Here is a 27,564-nt window from a genome sequence, read left to right as displayed (position 1 = left end):
TGGAGTAGAAGCTTTGAAGAGAGGTGTTCCCTGGAGTGAACTTCGGGAGGCCAAGGCTTTCATTTGGTTCACTCAGTGTTTCCATCTCCTGGCAATGTCTTAGTAGGAAGTAATAAAGGTTGGATGGAGGGATGGTCGTCCCCATGCTCAGAGAATCCCTGATGGGTGGCTGAGTGGAGACACTTATATTTGCATTCTCCAGAGATTGTTCAGAGCTTCTTCTGTTTATCCAGAGCTTCCTCAGCTGTTAAGACCTGAGCAAGCGGCCGGCCAGACTTGAGAAGGTTCTGAGAGAAGGTGGCGAGATTTAAGACTGGTTCAGTTAGTAAGAGGCCGCCGACATTGCTGTGCGGATCCTCTCTAAAATGCACAAACACTATTCAGTCCCGCTTTGACTTCCTGGGCTTCTGGAGCAGGCAAACAGGCTGACTTTCCCGGTGCTTCGCCCCTGCGCCTTCCCTTCCCTCCCTGTCGGCCAGGATACCTTGGGGTACTGGTTGGTTGTTGCTTGATCACCTTCAGGAGTTCCCCTTCATTGGAAGCAGGAATGTGTGTTGGGGGCCCAACCCAGCCAGGGGGGCGGTGGCCGCGGCGGGGGAGGCGTGCATGTTACCAAGGAGACGGGGCGGGGCAGGCCTCCGCCCTCCAAATCTGGAGCGCACGCGCCCACAGCCACGGTCACGTCCCGCCGCGAAAGGGGCGGAGCGAGCGTGAGGGGCAAGCGCACACAGGCTCCAAGACTGAGCCCCATCTTCCTCCGGCGCCCGTCCGCGTCCGTGGGGCCGCCGCTGAGGTGAGGGCGGGGCCAGAGGCGAGGCGTTCCCGACCGAGTGTCTGCCGGGGCTCCCCCTCATCCCCTCCCGCCTGCTCCCCGCGGCCTGAGCGGCCCACTGCCCCGCGTCTGACTCACTGCTGGCCCAGACTGCTTCCCGGGCCTGAAAGCGACGGGGAGGCGGTCCTGACCTCTCGGCGTGGATCCTGCCTCGGTGCTGGGTGCGGGAACGTCCCGGGTCCGTGGGACTAGAGGGGAACGGGCGGGGCTCTCACCTTTCAGCAGCGCTGCCTGCGGCCGCGCGTTGCGTCGCCGCTCCAAACTTTAGCGTGTCTGAAGTTGCAGAGGTGCAGGAGGCCGTGAGGCGAGCCGGGGCGGCTGGAAGCAGACAGCACGAAGCGGCGACCCCAAGCCCCCCACCCCCCTCCCGGCTGCTAGCACCCAAGTTCGCCGGCGCAGGTCCCTTTAAGGGCCCGGCCCTCCGCCGAGCGCACGTGAGAGCGGCCTCCGGAAGCCTGCGCCGCGTCTCTACTCCGACGCTTGCGGGCCAAGGAAGTCATCTCTACCCTGCACCTCTGACGTTAGTGGAAACTGAGGCCCAAGAGAGGGCACACGCTGCCCAAGGTCAGCAGCAGGGGTTGCGTTGGCGCTAAGTGTGGTAGTCGGGCCCAGTGAAAATCATAGGCATGACGTTGTGAAGCTGGACTTGGCCTGATTCCCCCACCCCCACCCCCCGCACCGCGCGCGATTTGAGGGTGAGGTTGGCGCGTTTGTAGATGGGTCCCCGTTCTGTGGGCTTTCCCTGGAATAGGGTTACTCAGGGCCTGCTTTGCTCACTGCCTGTGTCTAGGGCTGGGATGACTGTTCCTTTCTGCCCCACTAGCGCCGGAGTACTGGAGCCCTGCTGGACTGGACGCTATGAGTTGCTAAAAGTGAGCCTGGCTTTTTCGGTGAGCCTTCCCATCCCCTGTCCTCGCCTTTCTCTGTTGGGTGTGGGGAAATTTACCTTACTTCTTCCTTGGCTGACCAAAGCTCTGGGGATGGGCAGAAACATAGCCCCACTTTTCTGAACAGTTTGCGAAGTGGAAGGAAGACACAGGTTGGGAGCTAAGTTCCCTTAAACAGAAGTGTGTGGCAGTGCTTGTCACTCCCAAGACAGGCTATGGCCTAGATATTGAGAGCTTCTAGCCTTGAGATCAGCGAGAGCCAAAAGATGAAGTTCCCTTTTGGAAACCAGAGGAGGGAAAAACTGTCAGTGAACGGCGGTTAGACTGTTTGGGTTCCCATGGCCTGTGTTTTGGTCCAGGTGGCTCAGTGTAATACCTGTGTGACCTTGGACAAGCATCTTGACCTCCAACCACTTATTTCCTTCTTAGATTCTTTTTGAGGATTAGTGAAATAGGTGAGTTTCAGGGTTCAGACAGTGCCTAGCCTATATCAAGAATGAGTGGAAGCTTTGGTATCATCATTATCAGAGAAGAATGAAACCAACCGGAGGTGGGATGAGTAGGGCAGAGAGAGCAAACAGAGAAGATAATGAAGCTTACAGGCAGACCTACAGGGTGCATGAGGAGACCAGTGGGAGTGTCCTGACACCAGAGTTGGCTTCTTGGTAAAGCCAGTTCTGTGTGCTCATTGACTCCAAAAACAGACTTTAGCATATCTTACACTCAGAACCTTCATATAGCAGTAGAGCTAAGTTTTCTGTAGGGCTAAATAAAGCATTGTCTTTTCAGCTCTAAAACCTTTTACTTTTTGTTTTTGTTTTTCGAGACGGTTTCTCTGTGTAGCCCTGGATATCCTGGCACTCATTCTGTAGACTAGGCTGGTCTCGAACCCGAAATCCGTCTGCCTCTGCCTCCAGAGTGCTAGGATTAAAGCTACGTGCCACCACTGCCTGGCTTAACCATTTACTTTTTAAATGGAACTTTTGTTTGTTTGTTTGTTTTGTGGGTTTTTTGTTGTTGTTGTTGTTAAATTGGCTTTTCGAGACAGGGTTTCTATGTGTAGCCCTGGCTGTCCTGGTACTCACTCTGTAGACCAGGCTGGCCTTGAGCTCAGAAATCCACCTGCCTCTGCCTCCCGAGTGCTGGGATTAAAGGCGTGTGCCACCATGCCCGGCTATGGAATTTTTTTTTTTTACACTTAATTTTGTGTGTGCGTGTTCAGGTGGGTGTTTTACCTGCATATGTGTCTGTGTATCACCTGCATGCCTGAAGCCTGTGGTGTTGGATGCTCTGGAATTAGAGTTACAGACAATTGTTAGCTACCATGTAGGTGCTAGGAAATGAACCTGAGTCCTCTGGAAGAGCAGCCAGTGTTGTTTACTGCTGACCCATCTCCCCAGCCCCTTAAAAAATATGTTGGTGGTGTGCAGGGTCAGGGAATAACTTAAGGGAATGGTGTGGGGGTCTCTCCTGCCCCACCCTGTGTGGGAACTCAGGCACCCTTACCTGCTGTCCCGCAGCTCCTTAAGGAGGAATTTTAAATACCTAGAGTAAGAATGTTTTCCTGGTGATGTTTATATTTCTCTTTTCTTTTTAACTGTTCTGTGTGCTCTGACCCTGGGCTACTCAGATGACACCCTCTGGAAGAGCCGGCCTAGAATGTTTCACACTGACTTCCCTGGTAATCCTGGGCTTACTCCTTTAGACTCTCTCTGTCTCTGTCACTAGGAGTAACTCCGACTCATCCCTCTCTTGTGTTTCCACTTTTCACGGCCTTTTCTTCTTACTCCCTTGTTTCTAGTCTTTGTGGGCTGGCAAATGTGGAATGAAACTTATTAGCATTGGTGGTTCAAGTCATGGAAGCCCAGGTTGAACTTTGTTCTTGCCTCTCTCGGGCTGTTTTGATCTGGTCTCCTGTAGTTTTGGATAGCTACACTGTTGGAAAGAGAGGTCCCTAGAGACCAAATGGGGCCAAAAACAAAAACAAAAACAAACAAACAAAAAAACCCTCATGAATTCTCTTCCTGTGGCTCATTTCTCCCTGAGGTTTCGTTCCTTACCCTTACAGCACACTGTGTGTTAATCAGTGTCTGAGCCCCACACCTGTCAGGTGTCTCTCTCTCTCTCTTTCTCTCTCTCTCTCTCTCTCTCTCTTGGCAGTAGTTCATGAGGCTTGAGGGTGTTGGACTGGCAGTGTGGTTCAACTACAGGAAGGAAGAGGCAAAGGAGGGGGATATTTCCTCTTTGGTCAGGGCCTGGAGTATGACTCAGTTTCCCCAGGTATGAACAGGGCTGCTAGTACCAGGCAGAGCTGTGCCAGGAGCTTCAGTGACTGTGATTAAGAAATAAAGAGGCTTGTGGCTTCAGTCATCTTTTGTAGTTCCCTTCTAGGTCACTGTGTGTAAATACCTGTGGCCCCTCCCCATCCTGGGCCAGAGCACTAAGGCAGGACTGGCAGGCAGGCCGGATTAGAGCAGGCTACCAGCCTCCTCTCCCTTCTGTCTCCTTTGCAGCTGCCTTGGGGTGCTAAGAGGGAGTCCCAGAAAGAACCATGCCGGATCTCCTACTACTGGGCCTGATTGGGGCCCTGACGCTGCTGTTGCTGCTGACGCTGCTGGCCTTTGCTGGTTATTCAGGACTGCTGACTGGGGTGACAGTGAGTGCTGGATCACCCCCAATCCGCAACATAACTATGGCCTACAAGTTCCACGTGGGGTCCTATGGTGACACTGGGCACCTTTTCACAGAGAGCTGCAGCATCTCTCCCAAGCTCCGTTCCATCGCTGTCTACTATGACAACCCCCATACGGTAAGGAGCCTCCATGGGCTTCTGCCTCTTTGACAGGGCCTGTTGGGGTAGGAGAGCTTTGACTTTCTGAGTAAGGACAGGGGAATCTGAGCTAGCCTTGCAGTTACCTTCTCTCAAAGCTTAAAGCCCCATGCAGATTTAACTACTGTGTGTAGGCATCCTGAGGCTTTGCACTTGTCCACATCTGTGCCCCTTGGCTCACGTCTATTCAAGGATGTCCGACACAGTAGACCCTAGCTTCTGTCTGGACCCTGTCTTTTGCTGTCCTTTCTTCTATCTCCATTTGAGGCCATGCTCTTAGGCCATGCCAACCAGAATCTGCCCGTTCTCTAGAGTTAAGTCCTTTTTGTCTACTTTTCATTTCTCAGCTCATGCCAGGGCTATGGGCTCTTGAGGACTGAGAGGCAGTTTCTGGGCATGAGGCTTGGAATCCCACCTCTCTGGGAGGCTGCTCTCCCACCCAGTGGCAGGCTTTTTCGTAGACTTCAAGCTACCTGTTGGGAGAGGGCCAAGCAAGCGAAGCCAAATGAGCTACTCAGGAAGCCCGAGGATGCTGGGGTCAGAGAGCAAATCCAGCCTCACTGGGATCTAGTAGGCGTCTGGATGTACTCAAGCCTACAGTGAGTCAGGGCTTGCCAATGTAGTCTCCTGCTGTGCTATGGGGTGGTGCTGCCCACAGCTGGCTGGGCCGGCAGCTCTGCCAAGGGCTGTTCAGCCTCAATTTTTGAGCCATGCCAAACTAAGCCCTGGGGAATTTTTATTTGGACTCCTCAGCCTGGATTTTCTTTGCCTGGAAAGCTCAAATGAACAAACCCTATAGACTACCTGCAGACAGGCCTCACTGGGACACAAGCACTAGGTGAAATAAATAAGGGTATCCTGCTTCTCCCTCTCAGCCGGATCCTGCCCTGCGCCTGCACTCTGGACATGAGTCAGCTCCATGAAGATGATTTCGCAACAAGACCCTGGACTCAAGTGTCCAGAGAAGTTTGAGTTGGGGGTTTTGGAAGCCTTCGGGGAAAATTCAGAGAAGAGAGTCCTCAGAGTATATATAGCCGTAAAGCTGGGAGTCTGGGCTCTGGTTATGTCTCATTACTTTTTGCTGTGTGATCTTAGGCACGTCACAACTTTTCTGTTTTATCTCTGCAACATCCTGAGAAAATGCTTACTTGCTTCATAAATAGGCTGGCAAGGATTCGCGTCAGTAATAGACATGAGACATGCACCCCAGCACATGGCTCTCAACAGGTGTTTAACAGGAAAGGGTGGTGAATCTCTCATGACTGACCTGCAGTGGACATCCGGTCAGCCTAGAAGAAGAGTGAAGAGGCTAAAGTGGCCACTTAGACTCTGCACTTCCCTAATTCAATCCCTCCAGAAGATACCCACAAGAGCAGGCTTTTACCCTGGCATGCACTTGGGGTGGCACAGCGACACTTGGGACTCTTTGTGCTCCTGAGCTAGATATTGTCTTGTCCAGTGGCAAAGGCCTAGGGAATCGTGAACTCCCAGGATCCAGGGGTTCACGCCCATCTATCTGACCACTTGGTCCTCATTCTGGTACTGTAGTAGGTATAATAGGTGGGGGAGGAGACGGGTGAAGAGAGCATGAGTGAGGTACTAACCTGTTTTGCTTTAGTCAAATAGTTAAGTCCTGGCTCTGCTTGACACCGGGCACTGTGGAGTCCACGAGGTATAGTTGCTGAACACGTAGGCTGCAAAACTACTTGGGATGAAGGTTTCAGGAACCTGGAGGTACTAGAGATGAGATCCTGTTTCCTTCCTTAGAAAAGTTGAGAAACCGTGTTTGTCACTTCCTAACTGCCTCTACTATCAGTGGCCGTCTTGGATGTAGATATGGGGAAAGAGGATATAGGCTGACCTCTTGGGTATATACCACCTCAAATCCTCCTGTAAACACAGTACAACAGGAGTCAGATGGTCTCCGCTGTGAGTGTGGGCGGGAAGTGATGCTCTTTCAGGTAGAACAGTGGGTAGTTAGATTAGAGATTGGCTTTTAGATGTTGTTCACTCTGCTGAGGTGTGAACTGACAGCTCCCTAGACATGACCGTTCCTAGTCCAAGCTATGCAGGGGGAGGATGGTTCCTGAGAGAGTCTTAGGGAAGTTCCACTTTGTTTGATATGGGTCTGGACAGTAGCAGAAGCAGCAACACCCTCAAGGCAGGACAGTAGCCTTTGCTGTAAGTTCTTTCATATCATTTGCCACTTGAGCCCCGAGTCCTGGAATCTTGCATGGGAAGGAACTATGAGTTCTGAGCAGTCAGTTTCTGTGAGGCAGGAGGAGGGATTCCGTTCTGACTTGACCCCAAACATGGAGGCAGCGTGTCAGGAAGTGAACCAGCCTGGACATAGATCCCAGGTCTTGCTCTCTCATCGTTGGCCAACGGTCATGGAGTACAGGCCGTTTCCTCTTCAAGGAAGCTGGTGGGTAGGAGTGAGCTCTTGAGGCCGAAGCCTGCTTTCCACAGCTAATGGTTTACACATAGCTAATGGTTCACACTACCTCCCGCTAGAGAATGGTCCTGGCCGGCAAGCAGTGTTGTGCCTCATCCCTGTTTCTAAGTTGGATACTGGAGAGTTGAAAACTGACTTAAGCCTCCTCTGCTGAGATGAATTCCTCTGGGAGCCTTTTGTGGTGGAGGGAAGTGAAGGACTGGGAGGACCCTGCACACCTCACTTCTTCCCGACTACTGTGGCCCGCGCACATAGGTCCTTGCAGCTAGGTGCTGTCAGCATTCCTGTACGTCTGCCCTATCTGCCGCTCCTGCTCCTGTCCCACCTCCCACAGCTCCTCCTCCGCTGTTTGCTACGTCTGCACCCTGCCCAGCTACCACCGTGGGAGGTGAGGGTGTGGTAGCTAGTTGTGTTTACCTGGCCTGGGCAAGAGGGGGTCTGCTGCTCACAGTTACTACCAAGCACTGTGCTTTTCCTCCCAGGCGTGGAGCGATGGAGGAATGGGTGGCATTCGGAGCTTACAGAATACTCTCCCTCTCTCTTTCCATCAGTCCACTGAGAATGAAGGCCTAGAACGAGCAAGTCTAGGCCTGAGAGCTTTAAGAGTTCTGCACCCCGTCCTCACTACTCAGTGGGGTTTAGGGTAGCTTCTCTTACGGCATGTAGGTCAGGGGGAACCGGGAAGGACAATGAGGTGGTTTCCCAGGGCTGACCTCCTCAACAGAGAAGTGGAAATCCGAGCTGGGTTGCTGTTTCCTGAGGGCCCAGGCTGTCCCTACTCTGATTTACCTGAGGATGTTTTCTGCCAGGTGCAGCCAGACTATTGCTCTGTGGTAAGTTAAACGTGGGAGAGATCTCGCAAGGTGAGCTCCTCTGCCCAGCAGAGATGCCCTTGGGAGGTGGAGTGAGGGGAGGACTCTGGAGTCACCCTCCTAGGTCTGAGTCAGAGCTCCAGCTGCTTCCCTGCATGTGATTCTGTGTGAGTCACTTGGCCTCTTGGTGAGTGTGTCTCGTGTATCAAACAGGGGTGAAAGAATCCTTCCGATCTTGGGCCCTTTTTCTTTTTGAGGGGCTGAATAATTTACCCAGGGCCTTGTTCATGCTTAATACATCTCCCCCCCCACACCCCCCACACACACGCCCCATCCCAGACTTTAATTTTGTGGCATCAGCTTGATGAGCCTAAGGCCCAATGCTTGGCTCCTGGTAGGTACATAGTGCATTTGACAGCAGCCCTGTCTGTGAGCCTTGTACCACCGAGCTTTTATGCCTTCAGGAGCACTTCAGGGGGCCTGAGTCTGAGGAGACGCAGTGCAGGGAAAGGCTGTTGTGTCTTCATCACTGGAACTGACTTCTTAAATCCCCAGGTGATTGCGGGTTGGATGTTGCAATTTCCGAGCTTGTCTGCTTAGGTTTGAACCCTGACCCCAGCACTGCCTCCCTGTGTGACATTTGCTAACGTGGTATCCTGGGCCTCAGGAACAAGGTCGAGGAGAACATTTGGGTTTGGTGTGTGGAAAGCAGCAAGTGGTAAGGCCTGGTCAGGTGCCCGCTCTCAGGAGGGTATGCTTCTGAGAGTAGGAGGAAGGCTCCTAAGGAGCTAAAGGTGGGGTCGCCCAGAAAGCCCCAGAACCTCTTTTAGAGTTGATATCCCAATGACTCCTTCCCTCCTGAGTATGAACCTTACCCTCTGGCTTGGTTGTCGGCATCAGCCCATATTCCATCTGGTTGCTACCCCGTGTTCCTTCACATACCAGGGGAGTTGAACACATGGCATGAAGTGTTGAGCTGTACACCAGGTCTGGGTAAAGGAGGCCCAGTATACATCTGTAATCGGCAGATGCAGTCCTCTGGGCTTGGACTACTAGATCATAACTTACTCCTATTGACTGTATAGGTTGTGGGCTTGCAGTTGGCCGTCTCTACTGAACCCAGTGGGCCAGCTGACATAATTTCTCTTTTCTGAATCCTTAAAGATATCAATCTTGTCCTGTTCCTACACTTCTGAGGTCTTTGCCAGGCAGTACCATCAAGAAGAACTTCTTCACAGTGACCTGATGGTTGTCAGAGACCTACCTCTCTGGTAGGGGCAGCGGGCTAGCCTCAAGATGGACTCATGCCTGAAAGATCCAGTTTCCAAGAAACTGCCCTCTAGTACTGGGCTGAGGAGGCTGGATACCTTGAAAGAGATGTGCTGAAGCCTGGCATGCCCCTGCCTCTTCCTTGTTAGTCTTGGTTTTCCTGGGTGGGCTTTTCTTTCTTCAGAGTGGTGGTGGTCCCACCACTGTCCTGTCTTTCTAATATGGATCCAGGCTGGTGCAGTTCTGGCCCAGCTTTTGCTGGTCACAGGGACTCCAAAGAAATGTCTGATGTAAGAAGAAGTAGACAAATAAGAGGTGTAGGCTTTTGTCTTGGACTGAAGCACTGCTATTGGACCAGCTTTGCCACTTCCTGGATTATCTTCATAGCTGTCATATCTCCTTGCTGACCTAGTTCTACAGATTTCTAGCTCTGGCATTGCTTGTACTGCTCAGCAGGTGGTAGGATTGCTGTGCTCGGGAGGGGACAAATAATGACCTAACTGTGGAGTTGGGAGAGACTGAGTCAGAGAGAGTTCTTGTGTTCCATTCCACATTATTCTGATTACACTGGAGAGGAACACTTCCCTTTTGCCAGGTTATTTGATTGTGGGCGGAGTTTGTGTGAGCAGCTGTGTTCATGCCCGCACCATTGTTCCACATACCTGAGGAATTTTCTTTGTAGTATCCTAGACTTCTCTGTGAGGCCTGGCGTGGTGGGGGAGAAATGAGAAGGCTCCATTGCAGTGCAGTAGAAGACCTGTACCCTTAGTGTATATTTAGGGTCAGAGGGGAGGCGTAGCTCCCAAGAGAATATCAAAAGGCTTTGAGGAGAGGAATTGAGCGGAGTCTTAGAGGATGGACTAGAGTTTTCCAAAAGAAGACTCACATAGGTCGAAGAGGAACATTTAAGGCAGAGGAAGTAGCTTACGCAAAGGCAGGCAGGCAGCATGGGACGACGTGGCATGTTTGGCTGCAAATAGCTCCATGTGGGTGTATATGGGGGTGTGGTGGGAGAAAAGACTGGCAAGGTGGGCTGGGCCAGAGCAGGGTTCTGCCCCTCCCTCTGCCACGCACTCAGTGGCTGCTGGCCAGCCCATCTGGGTCCTAGCCCTGCTGATGACTGACTGGTCCTGAAGTGAATTGAGTGTCACACCTGGCCTGATTGGTTTAGTTTTGCCATAGATGGGAGCTGTGAGTCATTGAGAGGTTCTCATTGTGTGTTCAGACATCTTCCAGAGTCAGAAGAGCGTTGAGTTGGTCGTTCCATGGGACCTGCTGAGGGGTTAACGAGGAGAGATCAAGTGGCAAGTGACCTAACACCCATTTTTCCCTCTAACCTTTGTTAACATTTTTTTTCTACCCTCTCTCCCACCTGGCATGCCATACGTACATACAGTCACTTGGCCAGTCCAGACCTGTGGATGGGAACTTCCTTGCCTGTATGACCATTGCCTTCCTTAGGGTGTAAGTGGTGCAGGTGCACCATCTAGAGACAAGACGTGGTACTGCAGCAGTGACATGTTTGAGTAGGATGGCAGTAACTTGAGAAGGACAAGACAGCAGAATCTAGGAAAAGTTTCAGAAGAGGAAAGGTGGTACAAAGTCTCACTGAACCTGACGGATGGGATGATGGTGGGGAAGGTCTGTCTTCAGAGTTAGAGTAGGTGGGCATTCTAGGTCACCTAGTCAAGGGACTGCTGTTGGGACCATGTTATTGCTACGAATAGCCAAACGTGGTTATGGGGCATTTCATTAATGTCAAGCCTTTGTGAGCTATCTCTTCTAACATGAAAGGCCTGTAAGGAAATATCAGGGAATTGTGCTCTGAGAAGCCAGGGGAAGGACTTGGGCGGGATCACATGACTCAGGTTTCACTCCTGGCCGACCTTGTAGCTATGGTTATAAACATTACATTATATTGCCTATCTCTAAAACTCCTTTAAGTTCTGCCTGCTGTCATTTGTCCAAGGAAGCAACGCAGTCAGAACCTTGAAAGTTGGCTATCCCCCTAGGGTCTGTTTAGAGGTCAGAGCCTGGAACAGGTCTCCCACGTTCCCCCCCAAAATGATTCTAAGGCAGGATAGATTGCCAGAGTAGAGGGAGTGGGTCAGGGCTGGGAAAGGCCCACAGATTAGTGGCAGGTGTGAGCGGGGCTGGAGGGGGGAGGTAGGGACCCCTGTGTGAGAGTGACTGTGGTGCTGAGGAAGTGCTCAGGAAAGGAAATGAGTGCAGGTAGGGAGTGTGCTGTCACATCAGAGGGCGGTGGGCCCGGCTGGGGAAGGATTGAATGGTGCAGAGTTAAGGTCCAGATCTGTGGTGAATGTCCTGGATTTAGGAACAACCTTTCCCTAGGCGCCTAGTCCAAGAGCTGTACATAGATGGTAGGAAAATAGACCTGGGAGACAGAGGTTGGACAGGCTGTCACCATCTGCTGGCAGAAGTGAGTCCTAGGAAGTGTTGGAAACTCAAAACTCAACTGTCTCTGGTTGAGCCATGGACAGAGGATCAGGAGAGATGTAGAACAGGAATTACATTTGTTAGGGGCTGGGAGACATGGGGAGGGGGACCAAGAGTTTGGAGTAAAATCAGGAAGGGATTTAGAAAGTAGACACGTTTTATGGGGAAAGGACCAGAGCCCTTGTGATGGTGACTGTCTCTATCTGTGAACCTAGAGGGGATTTCGGATTAAATTTTTATCTCACATCCCTGTCTTCTCCAGCAAATGCTAAATCCCTGCCCCAGGCTCTGTCCTGTGTGTTCTACTGTGTATGCTCACACACACTTGTATTTATGGGCAGCCAAGAAAGAAGGCTGTTACAGGCTTTCCCCTTTGTTCCCATTACTCAGTTCCACTGCCTTGCTTTCCGTGATCTCTCTGTTAGTGAAGCTTGCACCTCTGGGGGGTAGGAGGGAAATAGCTAATTGGACTGTGCTGAGTCCAGATCTTAGGATCAGCTCTCTGCAGTTCTACTGGATGCCCTCTTGAGGCTGGGACCCACAGAAGGTAACATAAGGAGGTCCCTCAGCAGAGCTGCTGATTAATGGGCTGTGTAGAGGGTGATAGCTCAGATAGCTCTTTGTTCTTCCCTCCCCAGGGCTCCTGAGGGTGGAGACCAAGTCTTGCCTTGTCTTTCTTGCTTTTTTTTTTTTTCCCACCATGACTCTTGGGTTGCATTTGCAGCTTGGCTTGTTTGCTGAAAGAATTGAAGGAATAAATGAGAGTCCCACAACAGGATGCATATACACAAGCCATAGTTGATTTTAGTACGGAAATACCAGCTTCATCCTGGGATCTGGAGCTCTGGTTCGTCAAGGACTGGATTAGCCCAGGAGCAGAGGACCTTTGGTCTGAAGGCCTCCATCCTCTGCATGACTCTGCCTCCCTCCACAGGTGCCTCCTGAGAAGTGCCGCTGTGCAGTCGGCAGCATCCTGAGTGAGGGGGAGGAGTCGCCCTCACCTGAGCTCATCCACCTCTATCAGAAATTTGGCTTCAAGATATTCTCCTTCCCAGCACCTAGCCATGTGGTCATAGCTACCTTCCCTTACACCACCCCCATATCCATCTGGCTGGCTGCCCGCCGAGTCCATCCTGCCTTGGATACCTACATCAAGGTGAGACATAGGTATAGCGTGTGGAGGGTGGACACTCGGGTCCCTTGGGTGGGAACTGAGAGGAATACACCTGGTTTGGAGAGAGCAGCTCTCTAAGGCCCTCATGGATCAGTCACCAGGGTGGCTAGGCTGTATGGCAGAGACTTTTGACATCTCTTTCAGATGCTTAAGACCTTGGGGTTAGACCATCTCCAAGGGCTTGTTCAGAACCCTGGTGTGGTCACATTGACTCTGTCTTTGTCTTCACCCTGCCCCTCTCTTCCTTGAGGCCTAAAGAGCTCTCAGTGGCCATGTGTCAACCTGGCCTTGATGCTACCTTTGACAGTGTGCCCCCCCTCCCTACCCCCAGGACTTGAACAGCCATGGCAGGCCTCGCCTCCTTCATTTCTGACCTGGAAGGGAGTAATGTTGGCAACACAGCCTGTCTGTAGGAAGAGATTGGATTGGGGGGGGGGGTCTCTGTGTCTACAAGAGTTCTGAAACCTTGTCCTGTTTATACCACTTCTTTAGATACTTGACAACCCGAGAGCTAAGGAAAGGGTTGCATGTATAGGGTCCCTAGATCCAGTCCAGCACTAAAAGCCGACCTAACAACCAGTCGGTATTCAGTTGAAGCCTTCTCTTGAAGATGGGCCACCCCGTTCCCGGGCATGGGCTATGGGGCTGTGAATGTCCTGAGGAGGCAGTCGGATCTGAGGGGAAAGACCCACAGGTTAGACTGACACTTCTTGGTGGTTGACACTCCTTCCCTCAGACACATTGGGTTGACAGAATTACTTTGTTTAGGCCATAAGACACTGAAGTCAGTAACTTTAGCAACGCAGAACCAGCACAGAGGTTAACACTATATTTTGTGGTAAAACTGTCAGGCTAAAGCTGGGAGAGATGGTGTGGGGTGTTACAGAGGCTGTGTCCTTTCTTACGGTAGTTGAAAGCATAGCGTTGCTTCCCACTGAACTGAGGAATCTAAAAGAGGCCCCTGGTTTTCAACAAAACTGGTTCTGTGACTAACAGTGGTGCTGCTTGCTGACTGCATGTGCTGTGGGAACGGCTGAGAAGCAGTGGTGTCTGTGGTGGTGTAGGTTAGAGGCTGTGGAAGACAGGGTAAGTTTTCCTTTGTGAGCTGGAAGATGGTCCCCGGAGCACTGCTAGAGAGGGTGTGCTTCGGGTCCAAGTTAGACTGGAGGTCTCATATGGTGGCAGGAAGTGAGACACAGATGTTCTAGCCCCACTCTGCATGGGACCCCGGGGGTCACTGTTCATTGCACTCGAGGGAGAGCTGATGTAGTGTTTTCCTTCTTGTCTTTGTCATCTCCAGTCTTGATGGCTAATCTGGAAGAACATCTTCAGGGAGATACTTCCTGGGTTCCAGACCTCAGAACAGGCTGTGTGGCATGGGGTATGGTGGCAAGCGACTCAGCCACCAAAGCTTTTTCCTGGCTTCGGGGGTTTATTTTTAGACACCTTTGTCCAAATTTCCCGGCCTCTGACTGCTTCACAAGTTGGCTGGTTTTGACGTCATCTCTTTGATGAAAGCCCTTTCTCTCCCCTCCCCTCCTGTGGGAGCCTGTTAGCTGTGCTCTGGGCTCTGTTTTACTGGGGTGGGGGCAGGAATAAAAAGCCAGAGGTTTAGGGCAGTGTGAGGGTCATCCCTGTCCTGTGTTTAGCCAGACTTTGGTTTCTGGAGAACTAAAATGAAGGGAAGATGAAGAAGAGCCTGGTTGGCCATAACCTATAATCTACAGGAGGTGGCCCTGTGCCTCTCGGAACAGAGAGTAAGGCTGCCTCCCACCCCTGCCTCTTCCCACTGCCCTGTGGTCAGGGAAGGCTATTAATGAGACTCCAGCACTTAGGATTCTCCCAGCCCCAGCTGACTATTGTTGACTTTGTGTATACACACACACACACACACACACACACCCTACACGTCCCCCTCCTTCCCCCTCTCTGTGAATATGGGATTGCTATAAATGTTCTTCAGATGAAGTGACAGCAGCCATCAGCACTCTTTCCTGAGGAATGAGGAGGGCTTATCTGATCACGTTGCCAAAATAGGGGAGGATTGACTTGACAGTCTCACGTGCTGCTGCAGAAGCTGGGGTGGGACATTGGAGGTCTCATGGGACAGCAAAGGACTTGAGGGTCACTACAAGGAGCCTAAAGAGAAGGTCCCCTGGTTTCTGGAAGGGATGGCTGTAACCCATCTTTGTGATCTGTGTGACAGCCTCTGGCTCTCTGGCCAGCCTTCCTCAGATTGACAACCTACTAGACACCTCCAGACTGAGCACTCTGGGACAGCCTAGGCAAGGGCTGCCTGAGTACCACTGGCCATCTATGTATATAAAGGATGTCCCAGCTTGGCTAGGCTGTGCTCTCTGGGACAGGAAGAAACTGCCCCTTCTGTCCCAGGCAGGAGACAGCTTCAAGCAGCTACAGGAGGAAACTGAACTTCCTTCAAATTTTAAGACTACAGAAGAGCTATGATCTAGATATGAGGGTAGAGCAATGGTGATATCCCCAAGTTCACCTCAGGGTAGATCCAGTCAGAATGGTAGAAATAGGGGTCCTGTGTGTGGGATTGCATATGAAAGGTCCTAGCATGGGCCATAGCTCGTGCCTGACTTAAGCAGTTGATTGGGATCATTGAGAGGATTAAACTGGCCTGAACGAGCCATCTGACTACCCTGCCCCATGCTATTCCCCCTTCAGCAAGGTTCAGAATCTATTCCATAAACCCCCTTCTCTAGGGTCTTTTATATCCAAAAGTTATTTTTAAAAATTACATAAGTACCTTCTCCCAAGTTTAGGGAAACAGAGTGTTGTTCACACAATGGCTGGAAGTAGGCAGGCCCCAGAAACCACGTGGTCATTTCACTATAGTATTAGAAAGAGAGCTACAGGAGGAGTTGCCAAAGAAGGTGGTGTCCTTATGAGGGGGACCATGGAGGCCGAGACCTAGGACAGCTGGATTGACTGGTAGCTCTGACAGGGGCTTAGAGTAGGAAGGAAGCCATACTTCTCACACTGCTCTGTGGTGGGAGCTAAAGACTCTGCTGAGGTGCCCTGTGGCTGGCAGCTTAGACCTCTCCTGTTTCAACTGTAATAGCAATGCCTAAAGGTTCTTTAATCCAGCTGGTGTCTTAGCCTTTTGTTCAGAAGAGGATTTCTGAGCCTCAACTGGTTTGTAAACTTCTGTACTAGTTGAACCCTTGGGAAGATCCCCCTCTGCCCCTGCCAGATGCAGGATTATTCTGGATTCTGAAGATGCTGCATAGCTCAGTGTAGGCAGAACAGAGGACAGCATTTGTTTCTGGAGAAGCATCACTCTGATTGGAGACTGGAGCTGAGTGGATGCCTTAGGGGCTTCGGGTTGGGGGTCTGATGGAGCAGAGACAACAGAACTTTTAAGTGGTGGGTGCTTGTTTGACCGGCGAGAGGATCTCAGGAGCAGCGGCACAGTGAGGTGCTTGTGAACGTGAGTCAGCCTGATGAACTGGATGGCGCTTACAGCAGCCCACTCAGGCTCCGAACCCTGTATTTGTGTCCTCTTAGCCTGCCTCGTCATGTCTGAGGTAGTGAGTGAGTGGGGCTGGGTCTAGAACATGAGTGGAGAGATATTAGGTCCTGGCTGTGGGAATCCAGATGAGGGAGCCCGGTGGGAAATTTGAGATCTGGTCATTCTCCCTCCCTCCCTCCCTCCCTCTCCCTCCCTCTCCCTCTCCCTCTCCCTCTCCCTCTCCCTCTCCCTCTCCCTCTCCCTCTCCCTCTCCCTCTCCCTCTCCCTCTCCCTCTCCCTCTCCCTCTCCCTCTCCCTCTCCCTCTCCCTCTCCCTCTCCCTCTCCCTCTCCCTCTCCCTCTCCCTCTCCTTCTCCCTCTCTCCTTTGCTACCACCTTGGCCCAGCTAACGTGATTAGGTTCTTAGCTTCACTTTAATAAGGAGCTAGGCCCAGCGTGGAGCATGTGCTTAGCACACAGAGACCATCTCCTTCCCTAGCACCAGCAATCAAAGGGAAGGTGGAGGCCCTCTTGACATTTTGCTTGGTCTCTTATTCAGGATTATTTGCCGACCCTTCCTCTGGATGGGGATTGGTTAGAAGATAATCATGGAAGTCTTGAGAGATGCCAGAGGCCCAGAGAAGGGGAGGTTACCTAAGGTCAGGGGATGAAGTAGTGGCTGCATCCAGGCATGAGTGGAGGTGGAACCAAGAGGCAGAAGAGTTGTGAGTTTGGGCTATACTTGGAATGGTGCCATGGTGGGTCTGACAGGACAGGAACTCGTACCAGCTTGAAGCTCGGTCTCCAGCACTGATTGTTACTGTGGAGCCCGAGGGTGCTGCTCTGTCTTCCCATTTTCCCAGCAGGCACTCATTAATGGCGGTCTTGCAGCTGCTCAGGCAGGAAGCAGCTGCTCCAGGCACCCGATTGGGTTTGATCTCCTCATCTCGGTGAGATGGAGGCTGCTTCGTTCCTGGGCTTCTCTCACTGGGTCTCTAGAGCCAGGTCAGCCAGCAGAGCCACAACCTGCTAATTGGCCTGTGCCTGCACGGAGAGGAGGGTGCTCTTGGTAGCCCAGGACATTGGGTTAGATGACGAGCCCCTAGAGTCTTTCTCATTCCCATCGTCGGGAGCTTAGCTATGTCTGGGGGGTAGGAAGGAGAGGGGAGGAATAGGCTCACAGAGAAGCACAGGCAGCCATTTTGGCATGGTAGTAAGGATAGGCCATGTTGTTTAGGGGGAAGACCCTTCCAGAAGAGACATTAGAATCCACTTGAGGCTAGAGTGCCCAGGTGGAGCACCAGACTTTATACCCCAAAGATTGGGTGGGTCCTGCAAGTACCAGGGAGCCACAGGTGTTATCTGAGTTTCTGCCACCATGCCAAGGGATATGTCTTCTGAATGACAGTGTGCAGGCTGGGTTCAGAGCCGGGCACTTGAGTGCTAGCAGATGAGAAGGGATAACTGGATAGTTAGTGAGAGAAGCAGAACTTATCTGGGAATAGTAGTGACTCTTTAGTCCTAGATGACCAAGCCAAAAAGTAAAAGAAAACCTTCCCACATGCAAAGGCTTTACTCCTGGCGTCCCTCAGGGAACTGTTTGTGGAGACTGAGGTATACAGGGACCATGGGGCACCAGACCTCTCCCTCTTCGGGCTCTCTGGGTTTACCCTTTTCCACTCCCCTAGGACTGAAAGCACAAAAGCCAGCCTTTGCTGGGGTGGGATGCGAGCCAGCACTCTGGAGATACCTACCTGGGCACTGTAGTTTGGCAGTCCTGTGGGACTAGGGACTGAGGCTGTCTGGATGGCACTGCTCATATGGACCATTACCAGTTCAGAGAAAACACCTTTCCTAGGCAGATGGACCTTACCAAGGAAAAATTCTGTTACTCTTCTCAAGAAAATTTGGGATTTTGGACTGGGGGGGTGGGGGGAGACAGGATTCAGAGGAAAGAACTTTTTCATAGAACAGAATGAGTGTGCCCTTTGATGACACCCCCAGATAAGGAGAAGCTACATGTCTAACAAGGCTTGTAGGAAGGGTGTCTCTGAGAGCTAGAGAGAGGTCAGAGTGCCAGTTGGCACTGGGAAATCAGGGCTGCCTTTCTCTTCCCCTCTCTCGTTTTCTCTGCCCCACTTACCCATCCATCCTTCCCCTTTGGTTTCCTGACTCTGGCTCCTGGGTGCTTGGCTTCATGGCCCCATGTGCACTGAGCAGCCAAACAGGGCTCCAGGCCCTTCACTGCATAAACACTACTGCATCTTGGAGACCTGGTGAGCTATATGTAAGCTCTGGTATTAGGGTTATCATTAGGAGCATCCAATCTGGAAGGTAGAGCCATGGTATCCTGTGGCTAAATGCCCATGGGCTACTCACTTCCAGGCTCCCTGGATTCTGCTCTCCTTCCACAGGGCCCAGAAAGTCTAGTGCAGAGCTCAGCTAGGCTTTCATATTGGCCATGTGTGCCCGGGTGGAAGGAAAGGCTGGATGTGGCCGCAAGTCCAAGGCTTACCAGTCCACCCAGATACCAGGACATATGAGGACCTATGACCCAGATACCTGCTTCCAAGGAATCCTAATTTCCCTGCTCCTCAGTCACTAGCACATCCTGATGGCTAACTGGTATGGAGCACCCGCTCCGTGAGCCACCTAGGAAGCTAGGGTCTGGGTGGCACCAGGGAGAGGAGCAGAAGTGTAAATTGTGTGGCAAGCTGCCGGCTCTGAGGTGAAAATGAAAAGTCTTCAGGCAACAGCAGCAGTAGGCACAGCAGCCTGGGGTGCCAGGCACAGCACCCCACCTCCCCACCTCACTCCTTCACACTCCCCCCCCCCCCCCCCTGCAGTCTTCCCCAGGCTCCTGCTCAGGCCTGGCCTTGCCCGCCCAGCTCCTCTGTCATCCGGCTACGGGGCTGGCCCTGAGACAAACCTAATTCTAAGAAGGTCTTGGTGTTTGCTCCTGTTGTTTTTCTAGTTTGTTGACTGGCACACAAAGAAGTGGGCCATCCTTCAGTGACCTCTGTGATATTGATGTTCACGGCAGGCTCATCCAGCATTCATTCTTTTGTGGTTTTCCACATTTGCAGTGCTTTTAAATAACAGGGTTTTTGTCTTTCCTAGTTCCCACTTCTCTTGAAACTGTTTACTCTTCTTTATCTTATAATTGGAGACCCTGAGGCCCAGAAGGAACCACTCATTTGTTAGTAGCTAGGCTAAGATCTCAATACCTATATGGGGCTTTCTTGGCTACTCTGTCCCTTCTCTCCCCTTCCTGACTGTCTTTTTTGTTTGTGCTTTTCCAGGCTTTGGATAGGTAGAGTGAGGAGGGACAGGGAGGAAGGAAGAAGGTGCTCTTCTAACTTCTCAGTAGGCTCTCCTGGCTGGTCTTAGGGTTCCCCAGGACATGACAAAAAGGTTTAGGTTCCAGGCTAGAAACTATTCCGAGGTCTGGTGGAGATGAGAGGGGAGTGTGGAGAGGGAAGTCGACGGAAGTTCCTGGGCAGCATAATCACAACTGTGCTGTCTTCTAGCTGTCTTCTAGCTGTAGCCTCCTGCTGTGCCTTCCCCCCCCCCCCCCAGCACTCTGCACATGTACTGCAGACCGGCTGCCTGAGGGACCTCCAGGGTCTGAGCCCCCAGTTGCGAGGACCGCTGTGTGCAGGCGGGAGCCTGCCTATCGGTGTCTATGTAATTAAAAATGAGCACGCATCACTTCCCCCAGTGAGGAGAAGCCCCCACCTCGGGTGAGATGCAACAGCTGCTGGCTGGCTGTTTGGCTGCTTGGTTGTCCAGCTTGGCACAGACAGAGGGGTAAGACTGGTCAGCAGTGGGTGAGCAAAGAGACCCAGGGAAGCAAGAGGTAAGAAGGATGCATCAGGCAAACTTACTCTTTGTGGGCCTGGAGCATAAGTGAGAGATGTGTGACATAGTCCTTGGCCTGTACCCATGGCTCCCCCGTTTGCAGCATTTGCCACCTAGCTCTAAGCATATCCAGCCCTTGAGCACCCCACAGGTGGGATTCTCCTTCTGTTTCTACCCTGGCCTAGCTGCTTCTGTCCCTTGCCCTTCCACACCTCTAACTAAAACCAGTAACACACAGGCTGATGTTCTGAAAGCAAAACACAAAATAAAGATTGTTCAGGTCCTCCCTCTTACCTCCCTACCCCTGAATTCAGAAAGATCTACCTGTGGGTCCTGGCAGAACATATTGGCCGATCATACCAGCCCAGACCCTTGTGGGAGCCCTGGGTAGTGTGGGCAGATACTTAACTCTTCCCAAGAGGACTTAAGCTGAGGTGAAGAGTAAGCTCCCAAGGTAGCTGAGGTGACCCTCAGGACTGTTGCCTTGTGTGGAAAGTTGCTCTGTCTTTTGTCTCCCAGCACTTGTGGGTAGGTAGTCTGTGTTAGTGGAGGGTGGCACGATGGGAGGAGATGCTCTGAGAAGTGATGTTTCCCTTTCTTATTTCCAACTCTGGACAGCCCAGGTTGGAGAAAAGGCCTGGGGGTGTGTCTAAATGGCTGATACTCCTGAATCCAGTTTCTCACAGTTCTTGCTAAAACCTTTTCGTGATTGGCTGACTTCTCCCATAAGGTGGAGTAGGCTGTGGAGAGAATCTGATGGTCCGTGTGTGTGTAAATGAGCTGCTCTAGGTGAGAGTTCGTCAGATAAACAACAGCCCCATGGCCAGGAAAGGTTATTGCTTCTGCCTACCTTTGGCTTCTTGGGCTGTGGTATTTCAGGGCTGATTGGGGTTTCAGGCCTATCCAGGCTTCCTTTTCCAGCTATACCAGGCTCTTGTGGCATTGAGCTGGTGTCCTTGGCCATTGGCAGTCTGTTCTCCAAGGGCTCCCTGGGGCTAGCTGAGGGAGAGGCAGCTGGCCTCACCTTCCTCCAATGGTTTTCCAATATTTCCTGGCTCATCGACATGCTGTTTGGGCAGCAGCTCCTGCTGTGCAGTGAGGACCCAGGAGCCAGCCCATGGCTATCCTCTTCTTTCCCTAGAGGCTGCACCTGGCTAGAAAGGGAAAGGCTCATTCTCTGCCTGACCACTCAGGGAGGGGCATATGCTGGCTCTGCCCCAGTGCTCTTTATCCCTAGTTCCCATTAGACTCCTACATGATGGACAGAGCACAGAGCGGAAAGTAGTCTCCTGGGAAAGACTACAGGGATGGCGGTAAGCCCCTTCCCTGCCCAAGGGCTAACAGAGAAGTCTTATCCTTTTGCCTTCTTATTGCCCCTTCTCTGCCGCTCCTGAGTCTGAATCTTGACAGGATCCAGAACGTGTTATAATGATTTGGGGTTGAGCAGGCAATGGGATTTTAATTAGCTTCATGCTTCCCTCCAGTAGGGAGGGCCAGGTCTGAGCAGGCCTGGGCAGTTAGTGCTCTGCCCCCTGTGTAGGAGGCTGCGGAGAGGTAGGGGTGGGCAGAGAACTGCAGCTGGGCCACAGTTTGCTCCTCTCCATCCTCTGTCTCCCCCTTCCCTCTGTTCTCCCGATGGCTTTGAGATGAAGGCGATGGCAAGGATGGAGGATGCAGTTTCCATGGTAACAGGCTGTCCACAGCCAGGCAACTTCAGAGCTGGGCTCTCCGGAGGAGGCAGATGCGCAGAGCAGCCACAGAGCTGCCTGCCAATGAGGGGGCTGGCAGAACAGGTGGCACAGGGTGGCTGCCTGGTGCTGCCCACCCTGATGCCCAGCCTAGAAAAGAGGGTGGAAAGAGCACTACCCCCTCTTTCTTATTACTGTCAGACTCTTCCAGAAGGAAAGGTTGGAGGTACCATGAGTTTGGTAAGGGTCAGGGCTGGGGCATGAGCCTCATTGTCTCTGGAATCTGGATGGCCACAGACTTTACTGTTGGTCCTGAGATGGCCATTGGTCATTGATGCTACCACTTGGACCTTTTAAATGTTTAGTGTCTGATGATGTTGGTGAATGACATGCTCTGACTGTATTTGGGGACCCTTCATCCTTCTTAACTGCTAATCATCTTCTGAGAGCCCCCGTGGCTTTGGCAGCCTGGCCCAGATTGTTGAATGGAGCTCAGGTTTGGCAGATACCTGTCCTCAGGTGCTGGCTTTGGAAGGGTCCCAGAGCCTAGTAGCACCTACTTTTTTGCAGTGTGATCTGTCCCCTGACAGTACATTGTCCTCAGGCTCCTCCTGAGAACTAGAGCTCTAGTAAGCATGTCCAGAAACAAAGGCAGCCATCTAAAACAAGACAAAAACCCAGAAGGTATATCTAGCGATGGCATGAGCCTGGCTGTGGAGAAGGCCTGGAGAGTAACCAGACTGGCGTGAAAGACTGGAGTCAAAACTAGTAAAAATAATGACTTTATTTCTCTGACCTTAGACACGGTGGGGCTAGGGTGTGGTCCTCTGTGTTTGAATGCATGGATACTCAGGAGGAAAGGCTTTGCCTGGGTTACTAGTGGAGATGGAATCTGAGCTGCTGCTGACATAGGATGGGCCATCTACCTCCATCTGGCCTCCTGGATATACTCTCTCTCTCTCTAGCTGGCACTGAGGGCCCTAGCTGGGTCTTCCTTCCAGACTTCTTATCCCTTCATTTTCCTTCCATGGGCTCTTTTTAATTGGAAGACTTTCCTCAACCCTTGGGTTGGCCAAGCAGGCAGACAAGTGGAGTCCTGGAGTGGCTTCTCCGAGCCAGGCGATAAGTCTCTCATTACTGTTAAGTGGAAGGCTCATTTTAGAGCTCACGGTGAGAGTTTGGCAGGTGCTATAAATAGCCATGTTGTGAAGGTTAGCGGGTGAGCAGTGACAGGGCAGGGGCCTCACAGTTGTCTTGGTGGGTAATTGTGCCATCACAGGAGAGGGAGGGCAGATCCTACACTGAGAGATGTTTGCTCCCTGTTCTGGCTGTTCCTGCCTGCCCAAGGGTAGCTCTGGCCTGGGTCTGCTGCTTTGATGCACTAGGGGGGGAAGAAGTAATGGTCTGTGTCCAGGGAAAGGGGAGTGGAATGCCTGTCAGAACTGGGGGACCATTAGGTAATATTGAGTGTCACCTCATGTCCCCCCAGCTCAGATTATGCTTCTTCCTCTGAGAGAAACACTGGGGTTGGGTGTAAAGAAGTACAGGAGCCATATTTGATAGTTTCAAAATTTGACATAGACCTAGCCATGGGAATGGGCTAAACGCAGTTTGTGGTAGTGCATATATAGATAGGGTCCAGAGGCCTCAGGTTCAGGACTACTGCCCTCACCTGATTTCTATGTGTCATTGTCTAGGGGAGAGACCGAATCGGGCTATAAAGTTGTAGGATAAAACGTCAGACCTCGGCTTAAGTGTCTAAGGCCATAGTTCATACGGTTCCTGCCCTCTGCTCTGGGAGACTAGCTCTTTAGTCCTGGACAGACACACACAGGATTAGCAGGGCCAGAGTCATCTTTACTGAGTCTGAACCTCCTGAGTGTCCATGCACTGAAGCACAGAGGACCAACCCTAGCCCTGGTGCTTCAGAGGTCAGCAATATAGAGCTGACCTTCCAGAAAGACTAGGCAGCAGGCACTTCCCCCAGGTTCCCCTGGGGCAAGTTGGTCAGGACCCTATAGTGCTTATATTCATTTTGCAACACTGGTAGGAGCGGAAGCTGTGTGCTCACCCTCGCCTGGAGATCTACCAGCAAGACAAGATCCATTTCATGTGCCCACTGGCACGGCAAGGAGATTTCTACGTGCCAGAGGTGAAGGAGACAGAGCGGAAATGCCGGGAGCTTGCGGAGGCCACTGACACCCAGACGGATGGCACAGGTACCAAAGGTGGAGGAAGTAGGGTAGACCTATAGCTGCCTGGAGTCCCTCCCTCGTCTGCACATCTAAGGACATAGTTAAGGAGGCTCCTCTGCCAAAGCTAGCCTTGTAGGTAGATACTACTTGGCAAAGAAAGGAAGGTGGCCTCACACCAGGACCCACATACAGAATTGCCTATTGCCAGACATGCACCTCCACATAGATAATAGATTCACACCTATTCTCCAGGTAACACCACCCTGTCTGAATTCCCTTCAGATGTTAACAGGAACACTTAGTATCCTAGGCATCTCTGGGTGGAAGGCATCTGGGCAGGGCTCATCAGGAAGTGACACTGGACTATGTCTGAAGATAAGAGAGGAAACAAGATGCCACAAAAGTCAGCCCATGCTGGTAGCTAAAATGCCCAGGGTTAGGCCCACAAACCACTTGCCTGTTTTCACCACCTTGCCATAATCTTGTGTTGAGACCCATGGGCAAGGAACCCTGTGGGTAACATGCCAGGTAATCCTAGGGGCCCCAACTTTTGACTGTTCTTTTATGTGACTCAGAAAGTCTAGGGATGGTACAGGGCTGTGGGAAAAGAACTACCCTCCTTTACTTCCCTGGGAGTCTTTCTGCCTGTCCAGTCTTCAGCAGCCAAGGTCACTCTAGAGAGACATGTGTTGGCCGGGGCTGATGCAGGCAGGGCACTGGGAGGCGGTCTCTTCTCCCTTGGGGCTAGTGTCCAACATAGTTAACTTCATCTGCCACTTAATCACCTCTGTGGGATACTGCTCCTTTCTGCTTAGTAGTGCCCGGCAGATACTCTTGGTGCCCCTACTGTGGGCACTGGACATGACACAAGGTCAGCAAGCACAGGCAGCCCCCAGAGGCAAAAGGAGGTGTGCCTTGACCTTCGGGCAACCTTTCTCTGCTTCCTGCCTTCTTGGCCCACCCACCCAGTTCCCTTCCTTCCCAAACACTGCCTGCCAGGAGTGTTAACGGACGGCTTGGCTCTCACTCCAAACAGCTGGCTGCAGCCACAGCTCCCGCACCCCTCAGGTCCTCGGTCTGTCCTCCCCTCAGCCTGCCCGCCTCCTCCCCACTGTGGGTGCTGTGGGATCTGCCCACTTCTGACAGAGGCTGTCCTGACTCTCAGGGCAGCCACTCGCCAGGTGCATGCCACTTACAGTGTAATGCATGGTGGGTGCCTGGCCACCCAAGGCTCGGCCTGTCCCTCCTTGCCTCCCTGCTGGGCCTCTGACTTGGACTGGGAGGTGAAAGGGGTGATTAGCCGCCTTGTGCCTGTTATTACATTGATGTATTATTTAGCTCCACAGAAGCGATGAATATTTGATCTCCTTGCATTGGCTGTTGGCAGAGGAAAAGAGAGGAGCTGGGTAAAGGTGGTAGCTTCACATCCCCTGCCCAGAGCCCTGGGGATTTAGGTGCTCCTTTCCTTCCTGGGTCCTCTTTCTAGGGGCACAGGCTTGACAAAAGGACCTCCTTCTGTAGGGCTGTAGGCTGCCGTTTCTCTGCCTTGAAGAGCTCCTTTGTAAGTAGAGTCCAACTGTTCCCAACAGCCATCTTCATCTGATGTTTTGAGCCTGGGCTGAAAGGAGGCACTCCTGGGCTCTAATCCTCTGATTAATCTTAGCCCAGGAGTGGGAAGGGAAGACCCTATATCCAAGGGTCTCGGGTGAGCCATTAGGTGGGTGAGTAGATAGAACATGACAATAATGGGGTCAGGGAAAAACTACCCCCATCCTTTATGCCTTTCAGACCTGCAGCCCTTGGTGGATGGGTGAGGACCTAGAGCCCTGCCCCAGAGTCAGCGGGATTACCCATAACTCCCTGCTCTTCTGGTGTGCTTCTACTGTGGGAGGTGTACCAGAGGCCACTGCAGAAGGAGAGCATAGGGCCAGCAGTCCTACACTTGCAGGGCTCATCTCACCTTTGCTCAGATGGCAGAATAGGTTAGCATAACAGAGCTGCCCTACCCCCTGCTAAGTAAGGCTCAAGGGACAGATAGCTCTATCCAGTGCAAATACCAAGCAGTCCCCAAATTGCTCCCCTGGAGGCAGGAGCTGGGAAAGGCAGCCCACCCTCACTCCATGATGTCGAACAGATTTGACAGCTGTCCCTCTTTACTTGTGCTTCAGATGATACATGGGCTATCTCCAGATCTAGAGTCCTGCACATAGTAGGTCCTCCTCACCACCTTCCACCTGCAATCAGTGCCTCTGGTTTGTAGAGATGGCCAAGGGACAAGTCCTGGGCAGGGTATGCAAAGGAGCACTTACTTGTAAGACACACTAGGGTAGAAGGCAGATTAGAGAGTGCCAACGGTTGGAGTGGGCACTTGGTGGGTTGACCCAGGCACGTTAGGAGAAAATCCTTAAAATGCATAATCCTAGCTCTCTCCTTTTGTCTGGTTGAGTGTTTCTTAGGATTTCTTCATCCTCTTGCTTCAACTTCTTTATATGGGGTACAGTGTGATAAGGGGCAGGAGCCAGCTGATGTCCTGAATATCATGGCTCCTTGTGGAGGTCTTAGGGGGGGTGGGGAGCATGGACTGGAGATGAGTCCTCTTGGTCCTTTCTTCAGCCCTCCTGCCTCTTGGGCAATGCTTTGTAGCTGTCCCTGGACAAACCACTCTCAAGCCTGAAAATGAATGGTGTTTGGATCTCCTTTGTTCTACCTCAGCTCCTCACCCTGGGGCTGAGTGGCCCTTAATGGATGTGGGGGTCGGGGTCAGTGGCTTTGTGGAAATGCAAGGAGCTGGAGGTAATCTAGGGTAAGAGAGAAGTGCGCAGCCAGCTGCTCCTCTCTGTCTCCTGCCCTGCACACTCCCTTGGCTCTCTCAGTGCAGCCCTAGTCAGGGCAGAGGGCAGAGGGCAGCCGGAATGGGCCTCCTGAGCCGGCGCGGCTGTATTATTCATGAGTAGACTCTTCATGCTCAGTTCCTGGGCTGGTGGGAGAGCCCTTGCTGTGGCCCTGAAGGAAGGGACAGTTAGTGTGTGGTAGTTGACTAACCTGTGCTCTCTTGTTCTGGCCACAGGAGCTGATACAAGTGATACAAGTTCTGTGAGCCTGGATGTTCGCCCTGGCAGCCGGGAGACTTCAGCCACCACACTTTCTCCTGGGGCAGGCAACCGTGGCTGGGACGACGGTGACAACCGCAGCGAGCACAGCTACAGTGAATCGGGTGCCAGTGGCTCGTCCTTTGAGGAGCTGGACCTGGAGGGCGAGGGACCCTTGGGAGAACCCCGACTGAACCCTGAAGCCAAGCTTCTGGGGCCCCCTCGGGAGCTCAGCACCCCTGAGAGGGGTGAGGAGTAATGATAAGCCCTCAACCCTCCTGAGGTGCATCGGCTAAGGGACTGAGCAAACTCTCCAGCCCTTTTTCCTTAACCTGCCTAGCTTGGGCTGGGAGTACCAGGAGCCTGAGTTGTCCTGCTCCAAGCCTAAACCTCCTTCCTCACTGCCCTTTTGGCTCCCAGGGCCAAAGGAGCCAGAGACTGTTATCTGCACCAGCCTCCTGGGCTGCCAACTTTGCAGACTCTTATTGGAGCTTCCAGAACCCAGAATAAAGTGAATTACTTTCTTGTTTCACCTGGA

General features: G+C 52.2%; 1 protein-coding gene across 3 annotated transcripts; it reads left to right on the top strand.

The window, feature by feature from the left end:
- Positions 1–681: 681 nt before the first annotated feature.
- Positions 682–27,564, top strand: Tex264 (testis expressed 264, ER-phagy receptor). 3 transcript variants are annotated; one of them, XM_021172381.2, is made up of 6 exons: positions 682–793; positions 1,656–1,722; positions 4,233–4,528; positions 12,477–12,698; positions 23,793–23,961; positions 27,005–27,564. In XM_021172381.2, exons 3-6 carry the CDS (start codon positions 4,271–4,273, stop codon positions 27,283–27,285), a joined length of 930 nt encoding a protein of 309 aa, XP_021028040.1. In that variant the 5' UTR covers positions 682–793; positions 1,656–1,722; positions 4,233–4,270; the 3' UTR covers positions 27,286–27,564. The 3 variants fall into 3 exon arrangements, with proteins under 3 accessions (XP_021028040.1, XP_021028039.1, XP_021028038.1); XM_021172380.2 differs by having other exon boundaries at positions 682–993; XM_021172379.2 differs by having other exon boundaries at positions 692–1,396.

Source organism: Mus caroli, chromosome 9, assembly GCF_900094665.2.
Source record: "Mus caroli chromosome 9, CAROLI_EIJ_v1.1, whole genome shotgun sequence".
Taxonomy (NCBI): Eukaryota; Metazoa; Chordata; class Mammalia; order Rodentia; family Muridae; genus Mus; species Mus caroli.
Note: the sequence above shows the minus strand (reverse complement) of the source record. Positions and strands in the feature narration are given on the sequence as shown.